This window comes from Camelus bactrianus, chromosome 33 (assembly GCF_048773025.1).
Source record: "Camelus bactrianus isolate YW-2024 breed Bactrian camel chromosome 33, ASM4877302v1, whole genome shotgun sequence".
Taxonomy (NCBI): Eukaryota; Metazoa; Chordata; class Mammalia; order Artiodactyla; family Camelidae; genus Camelus; species Camelus bactrianus.
The window spans coordinates 14,955,169-14,974,159 of NC_133571.1; the positions used below are offsets into that span (position 1 = coordinate 14,955,169).

At 56.7% G+C, this 18,991-nt stretch overlaps 1 protein-coding gene across 2 annotated transcripts; it reads left to right on the forward strand.

The window, feature by feature from the left end:
- Window positions 1-1,003: 1,003 nt before the first annotated feature.
- On the forward strand, window positions 1,004-18,607 carry OAF (out at first homolog). Of its 2 annotated transcripts, none has more exons than XM_010953397.3 (4): window positions 1,004-1,824; window positions 15,223-15,357; window positions 16,207-16,387; window positions 17,547-18,607. In XM_010953397.3, exons 1-4 carry the CDS (start codon window positions 1,552-1,554, stop codon window positions 17,810-17,812), a joined length of 855 nt encoding a protein of 284 aa, XP_010951699.3. In that variant the 5' UTR covers window positions 1,004-1,551; the 3' UTR covers window positions 17,813-18,607. The 2 variants fall into 2 exon arrangements, with proteins under 2 accessions (XP_010951699.3, XP_074213129.1); XM_074357028.1 differs by lacking the exon at window positions 1,004-1,824 and adding an exon at window positions 2,249-2,625.
- The last annotated feature ends 384 nt before the right edge of the window (window positions 18,608-18,991 follow it).

Genomic DNA, 18,991 nt, shown 5'->3' on the forward strand with positions numbered 1-18,991 from the left:
AGGTGGGTTCTGGGCCCGCGCCTGCCGTTCAAGGGCTTCTGGCTCTGCTATCAGCACCCTCACAGTACCTGGGTGTCTGGGTACCTGCTGTCATCTTTGGTATTAATAAGAACTCTGTGCTGGGGAAAGCCTACACTGGAAGGAGGCTGCAGAACAGAGAAGGGTATTCACGCCCTGCCATCAAGATCTCTGGAAAGAGTAGGAGACCTAGAATAAACAGAAGTGAAGTGGACATCAGTGAACAATGGGTTCTGAGCATGCCCCTGGGGCTTTCTCTTCCACAGGATTGGCAGGACGTTGTAGTTCTCAGCAACTCCCATTATACCCAGGGGGACACTTAGATCCAAAGAATTTTTTAAATGTGCCCGATGCACACTGCTAATCAGAGGAGGAGGGAACCCAGCTCCCTCCTGCCCTCGCCCAGATCATTGCTGGGGTGCACGGCATGGCCGTCATATTTTCTTGGGGCTTGCGGGAGAGCCTCTAATGGTCAAGCGCATCTTGAGTCCCTGGACATTCTCCAGAATGGCCTGGAATCTCACATTTCCCTGATTTTGCTGAGTCTATTCTGGTAGAGAGAACGGGAATCTGGGGAGGTGGGCAGGACTCAGGAAAGGTCGTGAATTGGGAAAGTGAGGGCCACGAGCCTGGAAAGAAAAGTTGCACAAGTACTCAGTATGCTGACGCTTTGAGGGCCTCGTCCAGAGGGGCGGCCTGATTGATCAAGAGCTCACACCTGACGCATGTAAACGCGGGCAGAACCCCAGCCCCTCTCTCCCCACCTGGGACATTCAAGGCTGAATGCGAGGTGAGGTCCGATTTTGCTGAAACTTTGTAGAAATTCCCTACGTGAGAAAAACTAAAAGACCAAACAAAACGCCTAAAACACCAAGCCCAATTCTTTCATCCACGTGGCACAAGAACAAGCCAAAAAAAAGGGGGGCGGGGGAAGAGTCACCCGTCCCGCCCCTGCTGGGAGGAAGGGATTTGCCGGGAAAGCCAATTCCTGACCCAGTCCGGTCGCTGCCGGGACGCGGCGAGGAGGGAGGTGGATTGAGAAAGCCCTGTTCCCACAAAGCCGCCGCGCGCCGGTCCCCTCGGCCCACCCCGCCCCCGCCCGGGCCGCCGCCGAGCGCGGGGAGCCGCCGCGGGCCCTTTAAGGGCCGAGAGGTGCGCGGTCTCTTTAAGGCAGGTCCTGGTGGTTTCTGTTTTCTGAAGGAAGTGACGGGGGGTGGGATTGAATGAAAAGTGCAAAACAGAGTCTCGCAGCGCCGGAGTCAGGGGCCGCGGGAGCCGCGGCGTTGGGCCGGGGTCGGAGGAGCGGACGGGCCCAGGGAGCGCGGTGTCCGCCTCGGAGCCGCCGGGGGGCGCACGGCGGAGGGCAGCCCACGGGCGTGGGCGCCACGTCGCGGGCGCCCCGCGGCTGAGACCCCCGGGGAGCCGCGCCCGCGCGCCCCGAACTAGCCTCCAAGTTTGAGCGAAGTTTGGCCGCTGCGCTCCCCGCCCGCCCGCGGCGCGCGGGCACCGCGAAAGCGGCAGCGGTCTTCGGGGATGCGCCCGCCCGGCCGCCGCGGGGTCCCCTCGGCGCCCCTCGCCCTGCTGCTGCTGCTGCTGCCGCTGCTCGTGCCGCCGCTGGGGGTGCCGCGCGGCGTGGGCGCGGGGACCGGGGCGGGCGCGCCTGCTGAGCTGCGGGTCCGCGTGCGGCTGCCCGATGGCCAGGTGACCGAGGAGAGCCTGCAGGCGGACAGCGACGCCGACAGCATCAGCCTGGAGCTGCGCAAGCCCGACGGCACCCTGGTCTCCTTCACCGCCGACTTCAAGAAGGTGAGGCTCCTTCGCTCGCCCTGGGGGACCTGCTAGCCTGAGCGCCCCGGGATCCCCGTGGCACCGAGGCCTGCAGAAAGACTGGGCCAGGAGAGGGACGCGTCTTAACCAATGTCATCCCTAGCTCTTCTCCACGTCTCTTGCCTGGCTCCCTAGCGTCCAGACCCTGCCCCTCATTCTCCCCTGCTCTGCTGCCCCTCCGACTACCACTCCAGCCATTCACCTGTTTGTTCTGGGTACCCAGGTCCCCAGACCAGCTCCCCACTTCCTCTTCCAGCTCTCCCAGAGCCCTCCAGGTGCTGACCTTCAAGGGAGCTGATGTTAACGACCCCAACTCCCTATTTGGAGAAATTTCCTCATGCTCTAACAGGGAAAAGTCCTGGCCCAGGAGTCAGAGGACCTGAGTTCTTGCTGTGTGACCTAGGGCAAGTCCCTTTCCTTCTCTGGGCCAACTTTCTCACCCCTATACAGGACAAAAGGTGACTTCAGGCCTCCCAGCCCTGACATCTAGGAGTCTCTGAACCACCTCTCCTTGTTTCACTTTCCTGGGCTGAGGAAGAGGACTTCTGGGCAGAGCTTGTCCCATGTCCCTCCCAAACAAAGGAGAAGCCACCTCTCCTCTTTGGTCTGGAAGTCTGGGAGACTTGCTGCAGAAGGACCTGGGAGAGGCCCTAGATGAGATTCCTGTGCTCTGAGAGGCGCCACCCCTTACCAAACCCCAGTTTTGGCCCAGATTGCAGGGAGTGGGGTAGAGACCAGCCTCTCCTCAGCGTGCCTGTATGTTGTGGAGGGAACCAAAAGGTAGGCCTGGCCCCCGAGACCATGGCGGCAGGGAGGTGGGGGTTGGAGAATGGAGTTGCTGGGAGTTTATCAGGAAGTGGGCCTGGAAGGGCCATGAGTGACTAACGGTAACCCAGTAGCAGGAATCCTGGAGGGAAAGAGAGTGGGTGAGCTATAGGTACTCAAAGGGAGTCTCCTGATCTCCTAAAGCCCCCCTCCCCAAGTCCCTCTCTTGATAAAAAGAGGCCCTTTGAGGCTGTCTCTGGGAAGTGGAGAGGTGAGGCCGATTAGATAGCTGGGCAGCTGGGGAAGCCCAGGTCTGTGGGACTGTTGCCTGAGCTACTTCTCTCCTTCCTCTTAGAGACTAGGAGCTTGAGAGGTATTGGAGCAGAGTTTGAGGAGTCAGCTAGGGACCCAGCAAAACTGCCATCCATAGCACCAGGCAGGTGGGGGTGATCCAGTGGACAGTGGAGGCGGGGCTTGACTATTGATCAGTCCCAGGACTATTGAGTTGTCATGACAAGGGGTGTAGGTAGACCAGTTGCAGGAAGGTGGGGGGTGATGGGGCCAGGGCAGTTGGCAGGACTCTGTGGTCCTTCCTTCCTTCCTCCCTTCCTCAGCAGGCCCAAACTAGGTTCTCAAATTCAGGTAGGGGCAGGTGAGTTTATGTGTGGAGAGAGGGAATCTGATAGGGTCAGAACACCTCCTGCCTCTCCACCTAAACTCCATGGGAATTTTGTCAAGTATGTTCTTCTGCTGGAAAACCCACGTAGTGGCTGGAACCCCCAGGAGGCAGGGATCGAATCTTCCCTCTGACCTTCCTTCGAAGCCCTTTGTCCTTGTGAGTGAGCCTCAGGCCAGCCTGTGAGTCTCCCACCTTCCTGCCGGCTGCCCATTGTTCTGTGGCTGTGCTGGAACCCTAGAGAGACTTCCCCACCCCTGGGACCGCTCCAGCAGCCAAGGCTGTGGCTAGGACTTCGGTGAAAGAGTGAGCAGGTAGGGCTCAGCTTCTATAGCCTCTAGCTGTAGCATGAAAGATTTTATTGCTCTACCCTGAGGGCGAGGGGAGAGGAGAGCCCGGGTGGCAGTGGGGTGGAGGACTAGGGATTGGGGCTGAGGGTAAAGTGGGGGAGAGAATCCATTCGGAGCTGAGTATAGGAGCCTCATTTTAATCCCCAGAGCAGTTCACCTCCACCCAGGTTTCCAAAGTCTGCTTTTCAGGCTAGCCTCTGACCCAGAAGCTGGCATTTCACACCCGCCCCTGGCATCTCCAATTTCATCAGCAAGGGGGGGGGGAATTGGGAGTAGAAGGCACCGAAAGGGAACCAGCTTTCCGAGGTCCCCTCCAACTCTGGGTTTCTCAGCTAGCCTGGGGAGGGGTGGAGCTGTGGGAGGCTAAGCTGGAATCCGCACCCCAGTCTACTGTCTACATTGGCCAAAGCAGCTTTTATACAGAATCCAGGCTCTCTTATTGCCCACCCAGTCCTCAAAGTCTCTGCCTCAAAGTCTTTGGCAGATTTCCACGAGAAGCTTCTATCTAGAAGTAACGACTTTTCCTGTAGGAAAAAGTTCTGGACTTTGTGTTTCTGTTGTTTTGTGTACATTTGGGGTGGTTTGGAAATAGCCCTTAGTCCACTTGGGAATATGACATTGGCCATTTTATCACCTTTGGGAGACAAACTTGGTTTAACCCTGAGCAAGCTACTCAATCTCTCCAAGCCTTAATTTCTTCATCTGTAAAATGGGGATAGTAATGGTACCAATCTTACTGTGAGAACTAAACAGGGTCATGCGTATGACATACGCACTGTGTATTGGCCACTGTGCTAAGCGCTCCAGAAATAGTCACCATTAACTTTCACAGCCGTGGCTCACGTTGCATTTCAGCATGGACCCTCCCTGCTAAGCTTAGGGTCAAAGAGATTGAATGACGGACCCAAAGTCACACGGAAAATCAGCTCTGAGCCTGGAGGAGCCTTAGTCCCAAATCATAACCTTGTCTTTGAAGCTCCATGTATCAGTCGGAGTTCCCCCGCACAACGGAAATACCAGGATAGAAGTATAAATCAATAGAAAAAGATCTTATTATGAGGCATTGGCTCACGTGAGAATGGAGACAGAAGTCCCACAGTCTGTCATCTGCAAGCTGGAGGCCCAGGAAAGCTGGTATAATTCCAGCCTGAGTCCAAAGGCCTGAGAACCAGGAGCATTGCTGTCTGAGGGCAGGAGAAGATAGATGGCCTGGCTCACGCAGAGAGAGCAAATTTGCCTTTCTTCCACCTTTCTTGTTCTGTTCACACCCTCAGTGGATGGGGCGATGCTCACCCACTTGGGTAAGGGCCACCTTCTACTCAGCGTACTGATTCACATGCTTTCTTTCCCAAGCCACCCTCACAGGCACACCCAGAAGTAATATTTTACCAGCTGTGTGGGCCTCCCTTCACCCAGTGGTAGTGAAATTAACCATCACACTCCAAAACTGCTGGGCAGCCCCTCCGCAGGGAGCAGCCGGCCCTGTCCTGTCAGTCTACTCAGGGCAGCAGCGCGGCCCCTTGTGCTGGGTGCAGTGCAGCCCTCTGTCCAGCTGGTCTCATCCTCTCTAGCCCCCTCTCTCCAGCCCTTCCCACCCTCTCTGTTTGGCTCTGCTGGGAGACAGGGCTCAAGCGTGGCCTGGCTCCCCCGCGCTGCTACGCTGAACCCAAAGCTGGCGAAGCAGTAACAGTAATCATCCCGCTGTAGGACACGTAAGCTGGAGCCCAGGCAAAGGAGACAAACTCAATGAACAGCTTGGAGCTATCAAATGACCATCACACGTTACTGTAAGCCCTGCCCAAGGGCTGCTGACCACCAGGCAGATCAAGCTGCAGCTCTCAAAGAAATGCTGCAGCTCAGTGGCTCCCAACCTTTGCTGCACATTTGAATTACCTGGGGAGCCTCAGAAAACCCCACATCTGGGCTGCCCTCCATCCCACTTAAGTCAGAACATCGGACGGGGGAGCCAGGCAACACTATTCTTAAAGGGCCCCTGGTGATTCCAGTGAGCAGCATGGTTTGGAAAACACTGGCATAGCTGCTCCAGGGAAGGAGGGACTTGGAGGAGGGACCAGGTTAGACTGTTAAATGAAGATGGAGCCCAAACTCCTATTCAAACCTATTTGAAACCTGTCATTCACCCACAATAACCCTAATATGTTTTAAGCAATATATAGACTTGAGGCCTAATTCTTTATGCCCTCAGTGCAAGAACTCAAATTCATAATACACTCTTAATAGACAATGCTCTTCTTTATAATCCAAATCCTTTATATATAATTATACCTAATGTACATGCTCACTGGGCATATCTAATAGCAGGTGTGTCACCATTCCCAGTATCTAACTTGGTTTTGGTCTGCCAGCCCTCTTGGTTCCCCTCCCCCAGGCTGCTGTCCCTGTCCAAGTTCTCTTTCCCCTCTGTCCCCCGGTGTGAGTGTCCAAAAGCTGCAGGAAGGGATGAGTCACGTTCAAGCGGCTTGGTGCTTGGTTTGGTGCTGACCAGATGGATGGGGAGGGTGGGGCTAAAAGATAAGAGAAAGTCATGTGCAGCTGTATGGCGGGGATCCTGGCTGCAGCTGGAGAGGGGAGGAAGGAGCCACAGACTCCCAACCTGTGGAGGGAGGGGTCGTGAGGGGCTGTGGGCTGGAGCCGAAGTTAAGGGAAGCCCTGTGGCAGGCTGGGTCAGCTCAAGATCTCTCCAGTGGACCCAGGGAGACTGGAAACTTGAGCCCTGCCCTGGGCCCCGATGGGGGAGTGAGTGGGAGCCAGAGGAAGGAACAGTCCAGAGAGCACCAGCCTCCCTGCCTTGAGGGCTCCTCGTCTTGGTCAGGGGAGCAGCTGCAGGCTGTGAGAGGTAGTCAGGGAAGATGTGGAATTTGCAAATACATTACTTCCTGAGGCTGTTTGTTCTAACAGGATATCAGATCATGCAGATGTCAGGCAGGACGAGCCTTTAGGGTCCAGTCTCCCCCTACCCTGTCTGTGTTCTGTCCCTGCAGGTCCCTGCAATTCAGTGATTTGGACTAGAGGCATGTGATGGAGAGGACATCTCAGGGAACAGAGGGCAGCATAGGTGCTTTCAGGAGAGGCCCAGACCTTTTTGGAGTCCAGGGCATTTCCCCACGGGAGTTTATGAGAATTCACCAGGAAGAATGACCCAGCTCATGTCCATGGGGCCCTCAGGTCTAACAGCGGTCCCTCTGCCATGTCTAAGGAATTCCTCCCCTAGTCAGGGATCAGTGGCCCTGCCCTAAAGTTCAAACATGCTCCCTGGAGCCCGGCAATCATCTCCCACCCCTGAATGCCCATGCCCAGGTGAAGTCCTAGCCAAAGATCCCAGGTGGAGCTGTGAAAACCGCCACCTGGGACAAGTGGGTGGCCTGGTGGGAAGGTGGAGGGAGGCAGAAGTGAGGTTCTTCCTATGAGGCTCCCCAAGGTACAGAGGCCAGCCTTGTCTAAGAATCACGTATCCCTGGGTTTCATGCACTGAGCAGTCACTCACCTCACACACTGGGCTCCTGGGACCCTCACCCCTACATCCCACGTGCAGATGTGCACACTGAGGCTCAGCGCTATGAAGTGACCTGGACAAGATCGACAGCTAACAGTCCAGGATTGGGACCCAGGGATCCTCCCACCACATTCTGACCGCCTGTGCTACTGCGGCATCTGGATGGGCTCCTTCCAGAAGGCTGGCGAAACCTGAAAAGGGGAAGGAAAAGGGAAGAAGGAGGCTGAGAAAAGCTCTGGTGCAGAGGAACAAATCTACAGAGAAACGCTCCTCATTAGAGATGGGCTGGGCCCCTCCCCCAAGCTCATCACGACCCTCTCCACCCCCTGCCAACCCCACTTTGTAAATTTTGAGTTTTGACCCCTTCCCTTCACAGCCTTGTGCCTGAGACGCTCCCCTTTCCCCTCCCACCATGGCCTCTGGAGAGACGGAGCGGGGTAAGGGAGCCACTTTTAGAAGATCTCATAGATACTCTGGAGTGCTCACTGTACATCCTTCTGCCCTTAACCAGCTGTGTGACTTGACAAGTCCCTTAACCTTTCTGAGCCCCAGGCTCAGACACAACACAAACCCGACAGGGACAAGAATGCGATGCTTGTAGGCATGCTGTGAGAGGTGAATAAGAGGCCTTAGCGAAGCAGAGGCCTGCGAAGGCACGTGAGAGGCGAAATCGCAGTTCCCGCCCCGACTCCCGTCTGCCCGAGCCCTCATTCCTCGCGCCCTCCGCTGGCGCCGCCGCCGTTATACACATTGTTCCTTCTCTAGGGACCAAAGCTTCATTAGGGCTCAGTTGGCCAGTGTTGAAGCCGCTACACTAGGGGTTTGGATAAAGGGCAGAGAGCGAGGGGGCTGGGAATGTGGGTGAGCGGGGAGCACAGAGCCCCATCTCAGGAGCGCTGAGTCAGCAGGACATTGGGGCGCATTTCATCCACATAAAGTCTCACATTGTTCTGGGGCAGTCAGGACAGTGGTGACCTTTGGGATTTGGCTGACGGGGCGCTGGGGGCACTGGGGTGGGGGGAGGGAGGGGGCCCTACCCACAGCTGGTGGTTGTGCTAATGTCCCGTAACAAGAAGCCTCTGTCTGGGCCCAGGCCTGAGGCTCTGGAAGGTCTGCAGGCAGCTGGTGATGGGGGCAGCCTATGTCCCTGGGCACCGGCCTGGGAATGTGCTTGGCCTGGCTTTGGATTAACTCCAGTCACCTCTGTTCCTGCTCAAGGAGCCTGGGCAGAGCCGCCGGGGTGCTCCTGTGTCTGCCCCGGGGCAGCCAGCACGGGGTTAGGAGGGCATTGGTCCCTGGCTGCTCCTTCAGGCCGACTCCTCACCTCCCCAGCCCTTCTCCAGCCATAAAGCAGCCCCAGCCAGGAGCAGAGCAATAAATATTTGGATTGGCTCAGCCCAGGCCTCAGAGTCACACACTCCAGTGTGAATGGAAAGAAACCAAAGTGGCAGAGGAAACTCCCAGGAGACAGCGCCAGCCGTCCCAGGGCCAGGAGGAGAGGGGAGCTGGCGCCCCACAGGGACCCTGGAGAGATGGCCTCCAGCCTGGGCCGCACGGGCACCGTGGTCCAGAGGCGGGCTGGGAGGGAGGCTTTGAGAGGGGGCAGCTCCGCCCTCTGGCCCTCTTGGTTTTCGGTTCCCCTGTGGTGGAAGGCTGGGCTGGCAGTGAGGCCTGAGGCAGGGGAGCCTCACCACCGCTCCCCAGGGTGGGCTGGAGGAGAAGGGGGCTGAGGAAGGGCGCTTGGAGGGTGGGGGGCTGGTGATGGGAAGGTGGCCAGGAAGGCAGAGGAGGAGAGGAGGTCTGCCCGGTTGGGGCTGTGTGTGAAGAGAGCTGCACTCGAGAGGGTGTGACTGCTGGAGGCAGGTGAGGGTGACAGCATGTGTGTGGAGGCTGTTCGACTGTCGTGTGTGCGAGATGGAGTGTGAGACGTGGTGTGTGAGAGGCTTTAGGGGAATTCAGGGGTGGGGAGGGTGTGGGAGAGACTGTTGGGGAGAAGATAGGCGTGCGAGACTATATGTGAGGGATGCTGTGTGTGACTGAGAGAATGGGGGTGAGGTGGAGGCTCCCGGGGAGAGACTGTGAGGGAGGAAACGTGCTCATATGAGCAACACATGTGAGGGAGGAGGGACTGCGCAGCTGAGCCGCAGTGCGAGCCCGGGCAGGAGGGGGCCTGGGGAAGCGGGGTGCTGCTGGGTGGGGGGTTGGGAGATTGTTCCAGAATCAGCAGATCTGGGTGAAAGATTATGGACATGTGGCCCGTGAATGGGGAAAGCAAGTGTACGTCTGTGTGTACAGTTAAGATTCACCTTGGCTGCTAGTAACATAAAACCCCACAGCGGCTGAAGCAAGAGAGAAGTTCGTTTCCCCTTTCAGTCTTACCCAAGGCTGGACGTCGCCAGCCAGGGGCTGGTGTGACAGCGCCACAATCATCAGCGCTCCGGTGTGCTCTGCATGCATGGGTGGGTTCCCTCCTGTTGCCAGCACCCCCGGAAGGCAGCATCAAGGGCCTGGCACGGGGTGTCTGCTCTTGAAGTGCAGAGGGCTGCCCCCTGCTTTTCCCAGAACCAACTTCTCTCTGTGAGACACAGCAGATCAACAAGCAGCGGGACAGGGAGTGGACGCAGAGAAGAGCAGCTATCTGGACAAGGGCTCGGGGGGAGTTTGGAAGCACATAAAGATCACGGGACCGAGTCAGGAGGTCTGGGCTCTTGGTCCTGGCTCTGCAGCTGTGTGACCTGTGAGGTCCACGTCCCCTGCTGGGATCTCACTGGAGCATGAACTAAATGATCCCCTCAACCTGTAGAAGCCAAAATCACAGCTATAGGACTACCAGCCCACAGGAGCCCAGCTGCAATCAAGCCCAAGAAGAAAGAGCAGTCTTCTTGTTGGAGGAGAGGGGGGCGATGGAGGCCCTAGAGCAGTCATCCGTTCAATGGGCTCTGTGTCGTGCTCCGGCGGACACTGAGGATACGGCATAAATAAGGTGGAGCCGCCGTCCCGAGCCAGGAGCAGAGCACGGAGGGCCTGGCTGACTTGTGGCCTGGACAGAAGACACCACATGAGGACAGGAGCCCTCTGCCGAAGCCTTTAGATCAGATGAACACTGGCGCAGCACAGCTCAAGTTTCTGATTCAGCTCTAAGCCAGAGTTCCATTCATGTCACATCCAGGCTCAAAACTCAGCGGTGACTCCCAGTGATCTGCTAGATTAAGCTCAGACTCCTTGGCTGGGCACTCAGAGCCTGTACCCTGCCCCTCCTGCCAGCCTCTTCCTTCAACACTCATTGCCCTCCCCTCCCCAGTAGGTACTCTCATCACTTTCCCCAGAACCTTGGCCTGCTCTTGTCTGTTCCCTCCATCCTTCACTTATTCATTACCGGATACTTACTGAGCACCTGCTGTGTTCTAGGGGACAGGGATACACAACATGCAAATATGCAAATATGCAAATAAGATACTATCCCAGCCTCTAGGAGCTGAGTCTGGAAGGAAAGACAAGGGACGAGATGATTGCAAACACAGTGGCGTTGGTGCTGTGGAGGTTAGGGGCCGGGCCTGGTCAGCTCTGCTGGAGGGTTGGTGAGGCCAGGGGTGAGGGATGCATTTGAACTGAATCCTGAGGGGTGATGCACAGACCTCATGGAAGGACACACTTCCTCACTCAGTCTGGGAACTGCCTGCTCTTTGGCTCAAAGCTCAGAGCTGTCATCAAAGATCTGGATGCCAGCCTCTGGGGGGTACACTTTGCAAGGACAAAAGGGGCCTAGGCAAGACATTAGGCAAATCGTATGACAGCAGCGTGGAGGGTTGCATGGGGTGGGGGCATTAAAAGACCCTCATACCTCCCTATCTTCTGTCAATGCCTCTCTGCTAGAATGCCCCCCATTCTTTATCCGGAACCACTGAAATGTCCTTCACTCTAGGAAGTCTTCCCTCCCTCCACCCCTCCCAGTCCCATCCCTAACGGGACAGAAGCACTCCCTCATCCATCCTTTGCCCCATAGCACTTAGCATAAACCTCAACCCTAGGCCTTATCATGGGGCCCTGACTTCAGTTGTAAGTCAGCCTCCCCCATGAGCCCCTTGAAGACAGGGGCCTTGGCCTTCGTCTTGCCCTGGCCCCTCCCCTCCTCATGCCTGTGATGGCCCCGCCCCAGGTATGCTAATCAGAGCTCTCTCACTGATTTGCTGATTACCTGCAAGCTCCAGCAGTCACCTGCCTTCTCTGGGCCTCAGGTGCGTCTCTGGGAGAAAGTTCTTCACTCCTGCCTCTGCAGGTCCGGAGGAGATCACAGTTGGAGCAAGGCCAGGGATTACAACAATAGTAGAAAAACTTAAAGAGTCTAGCCCACTCTGTCCTGAGACCTTTCACTCATTCCCTCCCACCAGTCATCCTTTGAGGTGCAGGCACTGTTAGCTGCACTCATTTGACACATGAGAAAACGAACATACAGGGAGGTGAGGTAAATCCCCAGGGTGACGTGGCTCGGATCAGCAAAGCCAGGATTTGAACACGGGCAGCAGGCGCTCCAAAACCTTCGCTCTTAACTACCAGGCTCTCCGGAACCTTCACTCTTAACTACCAGGCTCTCCAAGAGCCTGCCTGTGCCTGCTCCTGAAAACCACACACGAAGGACTTCAGTAGACACTCACTAGCTCCACTGCACGCTCGTCGCACGCTCTGCGTGGTACAGATTTCAACCCTGGTGCAATACGGTCCACTTCCTCCTTGCAGCCTGCTCCTGGTGTGCTGGAGGTTCCTGGGAGCTCGTGGGAGAAGGAAACTTACAGAAACTGCCCATCTCGGGAGCCCTAACCTGAGCCCTGGACCTGAGGAGCCTGCCATGGGCTCTTCCCCCACTGTGTCATCTGCCTTGGGCCTTTGGCCACATCCAGGTGAATCATCCCAGAGGACTTTCGGGCAAGGGGGCAATCTGGGAGCCAGGCTCCCATCTGGCCTGGTCTTAGCATCTGATCAGAGGTTCCCTGAAGCAGGGGGAACTCTGCCCTTGCCCTGCCCTCTGTGTGGGAGGGAAAGGGGTCCCTAGAACAGAGGTGAGAGTCTGAGGCGTGCAGAGTAGAAGGCAGGCAGGACACCAGTCATGATGGAGCCAGAATGATCCAGGCACTCAGGCTGCCCTCTCCCTCCCAGGGCTCAGCATGTAGAATGTGGCTTTCTGGAGACAGGATTAAGAAGCCTGGAGAATTCAGGGTTTAAAGAGGCTCTGGGCTGGGCAGGCAGGCGGGCGGGTTAGAAGGGTGGTCCTGCGTCACCTTACCCTCATGTTTGTGTCAGATGCTGTTTGTTGTCTGTGAGCCACTAGTCACGCAGAACCATGAATAGGAGCCGCCACACTCCCAGGGCAGGTCTGCAGAGGACAGACAGACCACTGCCAGATGGGCACAGCTGGAAGAGGGCGCTGCTTTCCCATTCCTGGCTCAGCCACTCACCAGCTGTGGGACCTGAGGCAGAACACGCTCACTCTCTGGGCCCGAGCTTCAGTTTCTTTAAATGGGCATCAGGGACACCGGACTTGTTGGCCTAGGAGGCAGTTGTGCATTGTGGTTGTGAGAACTCAGATTCCGGAGTTGGGCTGCCTGGGTTAGAATTCCAGCTACATTTCCTCTTAGTCCCATGACTTTGAGCAAGTTATCCTTTCTAAACTCGGTAATAATCATAGTTCCAACCTTGTGTTGTAAAGATTTTAAACAGGATGGTATATCCTCTTTGACTCATGGTGACAGTGACTTGTCCCTTAAAGTTACAGACTTCAATAAATTTTTGTCCTGCACAGACAAATAGGAGATATGGAGGAAATCTATCTCAACAAAAAAGTAGTCAGCCCCTCTCTTCACCCCTAGTCAGGGTCCCACTTTGTGGCATTTTGTTGTTGTCATTGACATTGTTATTTAATACAGAAGCAGTGGGAAAAAATCTCCAACAGATTTCCTTCACCCCTGGTCTGCTCCAAAAATTCAAATACTTTCTCCTGCTAATGGTGGAGGTCCAAGCAGGATGTCTCCTGCTAAGGTAGTGTCCAAGCAATGAAGCCACTTGGGGCCAGCAGACTGCAGGCTATGGCATGTGTCTGTGGTATTGGAGAGGATGCTGTGACTGTCCCAGATGGGATTCTTTTAAAGAGTCATTGCTGAAAATCCAGGGGGTGGATTTTGGATCCTGCCTGGGGGTCCTGCCAGGGACATCTGCCTGACTCAGCCCCGGGGAACGGAAGTCTGGTATCAAGTCTCACCTGGCAGGAACTGAGCCCGGAGTGGAAAATGCACAAAGTGTACCAGCCTCCCATCTCCCCTCAGCTGACCCGAGGGAGGGGAAGATCGTGTGGCCCTGGCTGGCTGGGCAAGGAGATTCCAGCCTCATGGCCCCGGGACAGATTTCCTGTTGAGAGGAAGCTAAAGTTGCCCGAGCTCTGATTCACCTTCCCGGCAAGTCTGGGGCCATGAGGAACCTAACAGAACCCTTCTCACCAGCTGGGCCTTAGTTTCCCTTTCTGCAAATATTGGTGGAAAATCTCCCCATACACTCCCACATATCATTGTTTCAGAGAGCATTTACAGCAACAGGAAGTAGGGAAATGTCCCTGCAGAGTCAGAGGGCTTCCAAAGGGCATGGGGGTTTGTGGGATGACAGCACTCACCAGTTTCAGATCACCGGCAGTACTTGCTGGTCACCTGCCTGGTGATAATGGTCACAGCTGTCACCGCTGAGCACTTCCTCCGGGCGGGTTCTGCTGTGTTCCCTCCACACTAACCCAGTTAGTTGTCACCACAGTCCTGCCAGGTAAGAGCGTCACCATCCCCATTTTACGAATGAAGCTTAGAGAAGTTGAGAGAGATGTCTGGGGGCCAGCCAACACACTGCAGACTTGGAGTGGAACCCCGGGCCCCTCATTGCCTCATTACCAGAATCTAGGGGGTACCCTCAGACCTTGTTCTCCGAGCATTTCTCTCCAGCAGATGGACAGTAAGTGCTCAGTAGCTGGGGGCGCTCTTAGTGGGTGGGGCCAGGGCGTGGACATTGATGGATGCAAAGTTACGCAGAGCTGTACACCACACCCCCCAGCCCCCCATACTGGTGCAGGGCCATCGGGGTTCCTGGAGGAGAGCCATCCTTGTGGCTGGGGTCCTTCTGGGGCAGGCAGAGGTCTTGACAGATTTAGGCTTGGGACCTGCTGACTTCTCACTGGGAGCAATGAGCCAAGGCACAGAGATGGGTGGGAGCAAGGACCACCACAGGTACACAGGGTTCTGGCAGCCCGACTGGGAAGGGACCCCATCCCTCTCCCTTCTCCCTCTGCCCCCACCCCTGGCCTCCCAATTGACTTGATTCACGCAGTGAGTCACTAACAGGAAGGAGCCCTTGGCCTGCTGAGAATGCCTGTTAGTAACCCCTGTGGGGAAAGGGGAAGTGGAGAGAGAAGGGGAAAGGTGAGCCATCCTGGCTCCCTCAGGCCAGAAGCCCACAACGGCTGAGGCTGTGTCTGCCCTTGACCCGGTCCTGACCCCAATGCCTCCATCTGGGGTGCGGGTGGGCTCGGAGCCTGGCCGACCAGAAGTATCAGGGGCGTTCTCCCCAGAACTACTGAAAGGGAAAGTCGGCGAGAGAAACTGGGATCTGTACGTGCGAAAAGTGCTGCCCTTCCCCCAGTGATGCCCTGGTCAGGTGGTCGTAGGGGCCCTGACTCACCCTGATCGGGGGGGGGGTGCCCCCCAAGTGGGGGGCATCAGCTGTGAACAAGCCAGGTACCAAAACGGGGTGTTGTTTCTTTCAAGGTGAAGTTCTTTACTTTTACACGTTTTGTTTTGAAAAGCTTTCTAGCCTTTCACTCTGTGAATTTTCCAGGAGGCTTTGGAACATCTGGGGTGTGTTCTCTTAAGTCACGGGGTTTAAATGGGAAAGATCAAAATTCCCAGGCCAGCAGGAGAGAGGTGTCTACTGCAGGGCAGGGTCCAGGCGTGTCCTCTCCAGGGCCTGAGCTGAGCACTGGGGTCGGGGCTAGTGAGGAGGCCCCACCCACTCCAGCTGGTCCCCATCCATCTGCCCTTCCCCATCAGGATGTGAAGATCTTCCGGGCTCTGATCCTGGGGGAGCTGGAGAAGGGGCAGAGTCAGTTCCAGGCCCTCTGCTTTGTCACCCGGCTGCACCACAATGAGATCATTCCCAGTGAGGCCATGGCCAAGCTCCGACAGGTGAGTGCCCACCCCAGAGCCCCCACCCCTGCAGCCAGCCTGACCCCTAGCCTGCACCCCACCCCAGCTTCAGTCTCCCACCCAGTCCCTGACCCACCGTAGCCCTTATCCCTGGCACCCACCTCTCGCACTATCATCTTGAACTCCCTGATTGTGCCCCAGACCAAACCTGACCCAAGAGCCCCAGATCTCTAGTCTGCATTGAGCCCCCAACTCCCAGATTCTTCCAGTCCCCTAAGCTGACCTTCCCCCAACTTATGATGGAAGCAAGTCGGATCTGCCTTCAGACCCAGCACCACCACTCATCATCCAGGTGACGCTGGACAAGTCATCTTACCTTCAAAGCCCCTATTTTTGCACTGAGAGATGCATTATAGTGAGAATTAGGTGGGATGGAACATGTAAAGTGTTCAGTGTAGTGTTGCAAACCCACAACCTGTTGCCCTGCTCCCAGTCCCTTCCTGGACCCTGGGCCTCTCCCCAGCCTTATCCTCAGCTATCCACAGGACCTGTCCTAGGCCCCTCTCTTTTGCCTGCTTTACCCAGAGAGACTCAGTTCCCTGGATGTTGGAAAGTATGGGATCCCAGAGGTCATTGACCCTGGGACAGCTTGCCGGGCCTGCCCGCCTCCTGCACCACCCCCAGCATGTCAGAATTCTCCATCAGGCCCCAGAGGGTGGCCCCATTTGGAGGGGGCCTGGGTGCCCCTTGACTGCCACCCTGCAGATGGCCCCAAGGATTTGAAGGCAGCCAGCCTGGGCCTGTCTGACTCTCAGCCACCAGGGTTCCCCTGGGAGCGGGCAGGGAGCCTTCAAGGCCCGGTGAGAGTGGCTCGTCTCCTCTACACAGAAAAATCCACGGGCGGTGCGGCAGGCTGAGGAGGTGCGGAGTCTGGAGCATCTGCACATGGATGTCGCCGTCAACTTCAGCCAGGGGGGCCTGCTGAGCCCCCATCTCCGCAATGTGTGTGCCGAGGCTGCAGATGCCATCTACACCCGCCAGGAGGACGTCCGGTTCTGGCTGGAGCAAGGTCAGCTGGGTGCTGCCCACTGCTGTATCATCTCAGATATGATGGGCTGCAATGATGTGATATGGGAGTTCAGGGAAGGCTTCCTGGAGGAAGTGGTGCCTGTGAGGTTCTTTAGTGAGAAGAGTCAGCCAGATAAAAGAGACCAATTCCCAGGTAGGCATATACAGAACTGTGACCCTGCTGGGCCCTGTGGAGGGAATTCCCAGACAACTCCCACCTCGTCTCTGCCCTTAGTGAGAACACAGATGGGACCCTCTGTCATTGAGAGGGACACAGGCACCAGGCTCCGGATGGAGCCCAAACACCCATTTTCACCTGCTACCTCTGCTGTCACCTCTCAGAAATCAGCTCCTCTCCTTCCCTTCACACCCTCCTTGGTGCCAGCATCTCTCCTCCAGGATCCTTGAGAACTCCTCCCGTCTTTGCGTGGTCCCTGCGCTTCCGGCCATGTGACCTCATTGCTGCCCATCTCTGGGTACCTTTCCCAGGACTGTCCTCAGGTCCTCTCTGTAGAAGGGACAGGGAGATGTCACCATTCTGACTCCAGGTCCCTGGTCCTTCTGCCCACCCGGCTGAGCATAGGAGAAATGCCTGGCCCTCCCAGGGCATCGCTGGATTTAGAAATGCCCAGGAGAGCTGTGGTCATGCCCTCCACACACACCCCGTCCCCAGTGGGCTGCCTCCCAAACCGAGCTGCAACCTGATGCCGTCCCCCAGAGGCTAGTCCCTTCTGTGGCCACTGAGCCAAACCTGGGGCCAGGTCACTGCTGTGTCCCCCCAGCAACCTTCATGTGCACACTCCGATATACCCTGCACCCTGGCCTCCCTGAATTCCCCAGCATGTTTGTGCTGGCCTTTCCCAACCTGGCCCTGCTCCAGTACAACCTCCTCATTCTCCCCACACCTCTATGCCATCAACGTTCCAGTATAGAGACGTTTTAAAGGGTGGCAGCATGGGCGAATGGAGGCCTTGGAGTCAGACAGCCCTGGGGTCCAGTCCTGATTTCTGCTGTGTGACCTCAGCCAGACATTAAACCTCTCTGGGCCAGTTTTCTCATCTGCAAACCAGGGATGATAACACATAGCTCACAGGGGTGCTGGGATGCCCAAAGAAGCCTTGCAGGGAGGCCCCCTGCCTGACCTCTGCCTCCTCCCCCAGGTGTGGACAGCTCCGTGTTCGAGGCGCTGCCCAAGGCCTCAGAGCAGATGTGGCTGCCTCGCTGCGGGCAGGCGGGGGACCGCGGGAAGCCCTGCGTGTGCCGCTACGGCCTGAGCCTGGCCTGGTACCCCTGCACGCTCAAGTACTGCCACAGCCGCGACCGCCCGGCGCCCTACAAGTGCGGCATCCGCAGCTGCCAGAAGAGCTACAGCTTCGACTTCTACGTGCCCCAGAGGCAGCTGTGCCTCTGGGACGAGGACCCCTAGCCCGGCCGGGTGAGCGGTGGTCCCTGGGGCCACGGCTCTGGGCCGGCCTCTCCGCCCCCCGCCGCCGGAGGGGGACCAGCCCGCAGAGGCCTTCCTGCTCTTCCGCCCTTCCTCTAATCCCTCAGCCCCTGACCCCCTCACTCACGACTGTGAAAACGGGTGTAGCAGGGCAGGGGTTAACTCATGAAGGCAGCCCCCACCCCCACCCAGTGCCTTCCTTGGGGACAGAGGGAGAAGGGGGCTCTCCAAGTGTGGCCCTCCCTTCATCTCGCCTGAAGTGTTCTCTTTCAAGCAACCAAAATGTGATGGCCTGTGACTCTCCTGCTTAACTCTTTGAAGGTTTAGACCCTGGAAGGCGTCTATGCTGATTACACCCACCTCCCCACACACCCCCACCCACCACTGCCCTACCATCTGGAAGGAGCACCTCCCCCATCTTCCCACTGCCCAGCATTGAGGGGGTCATTGCCCTGGAGAGGAGGCTGTCTGTCGGGAAGATGCCATAGCCCCTACAGCGGATCTCAGTGCGTCCCTCTCAATCCTGGCCTCCAACACCCTCCGGGGGACAGGTGGGTGCCTCTCACCCCACCACCCTGAGACAGACCACATGTGCCTTTCCTCAGACCTGGACTTTGCCACGGAGCAGGCGTTGGCTTCCCCCCTCCCCTAAAACAGAAATATTTTTGTAAGGTTCTGGGGCAGGGAGGGAGCATGAAGTATGAGGAAAACTTGAATTCCAGATTTTTAATGCAAAGTATTTATCATTTGTACCAGAAATAAAAGTTTAAATTTTTACTTGACTGACAGCCGCTCTAGACAGGGAGTTCTGGGAGAACTCTTGGCCAATGCTGCCACCTGGTGTCAGAAGAAGTGTCCCTGTGCTGAATCAGAGACAGTCTTGGGACAACTTCTAAAGCACCTGCTGTGTGCTGGGCCTGTGTGGTGGGAGAGGATGGGGGAGTGGGGATTAGTACCAGGAAAGGACATACTAAAACTTCTGCACTTAAGAAGATGAGACATACAGAGGTGAGCAAGCCAGGCATTACAAGAGTGTGAGATAGACTGAAGCAAGAGATAAGGTGAAAACTCCAGAACCAGACTTCCAGGGTTCAAATACTGACCATGATTCTTATTTGCTGTGCAACCTTGAGTCAGTTACTTGACCTCTCTGTGCCTCAG

Bases quoted from the DNA above. Each gene is read 5' to 3' on its own strand.
- OAF (XM_010953397.3), top strand. From the start codon at position 1,552: ATGCGCCCGCCCGGCCGCCGCGGGGTCCCCTCGGCGCCCCTCGCCCTG. The intron at 1,825-15,222 runs GTGAGGCTCCTT...CTTCCCCATCAG, and splicing joins TCACCGCCGACTTCAAGAAG to GATGTGAAGATCTTCCGGGC. The intron at 16,388-17,546 runs GTCAGCTGGGTG...CTCCTCCCCCAG, and splicing joins CCGGTTCTGGCTGGAGCAAG to GTGTGGACAGCTCCGTGTTC.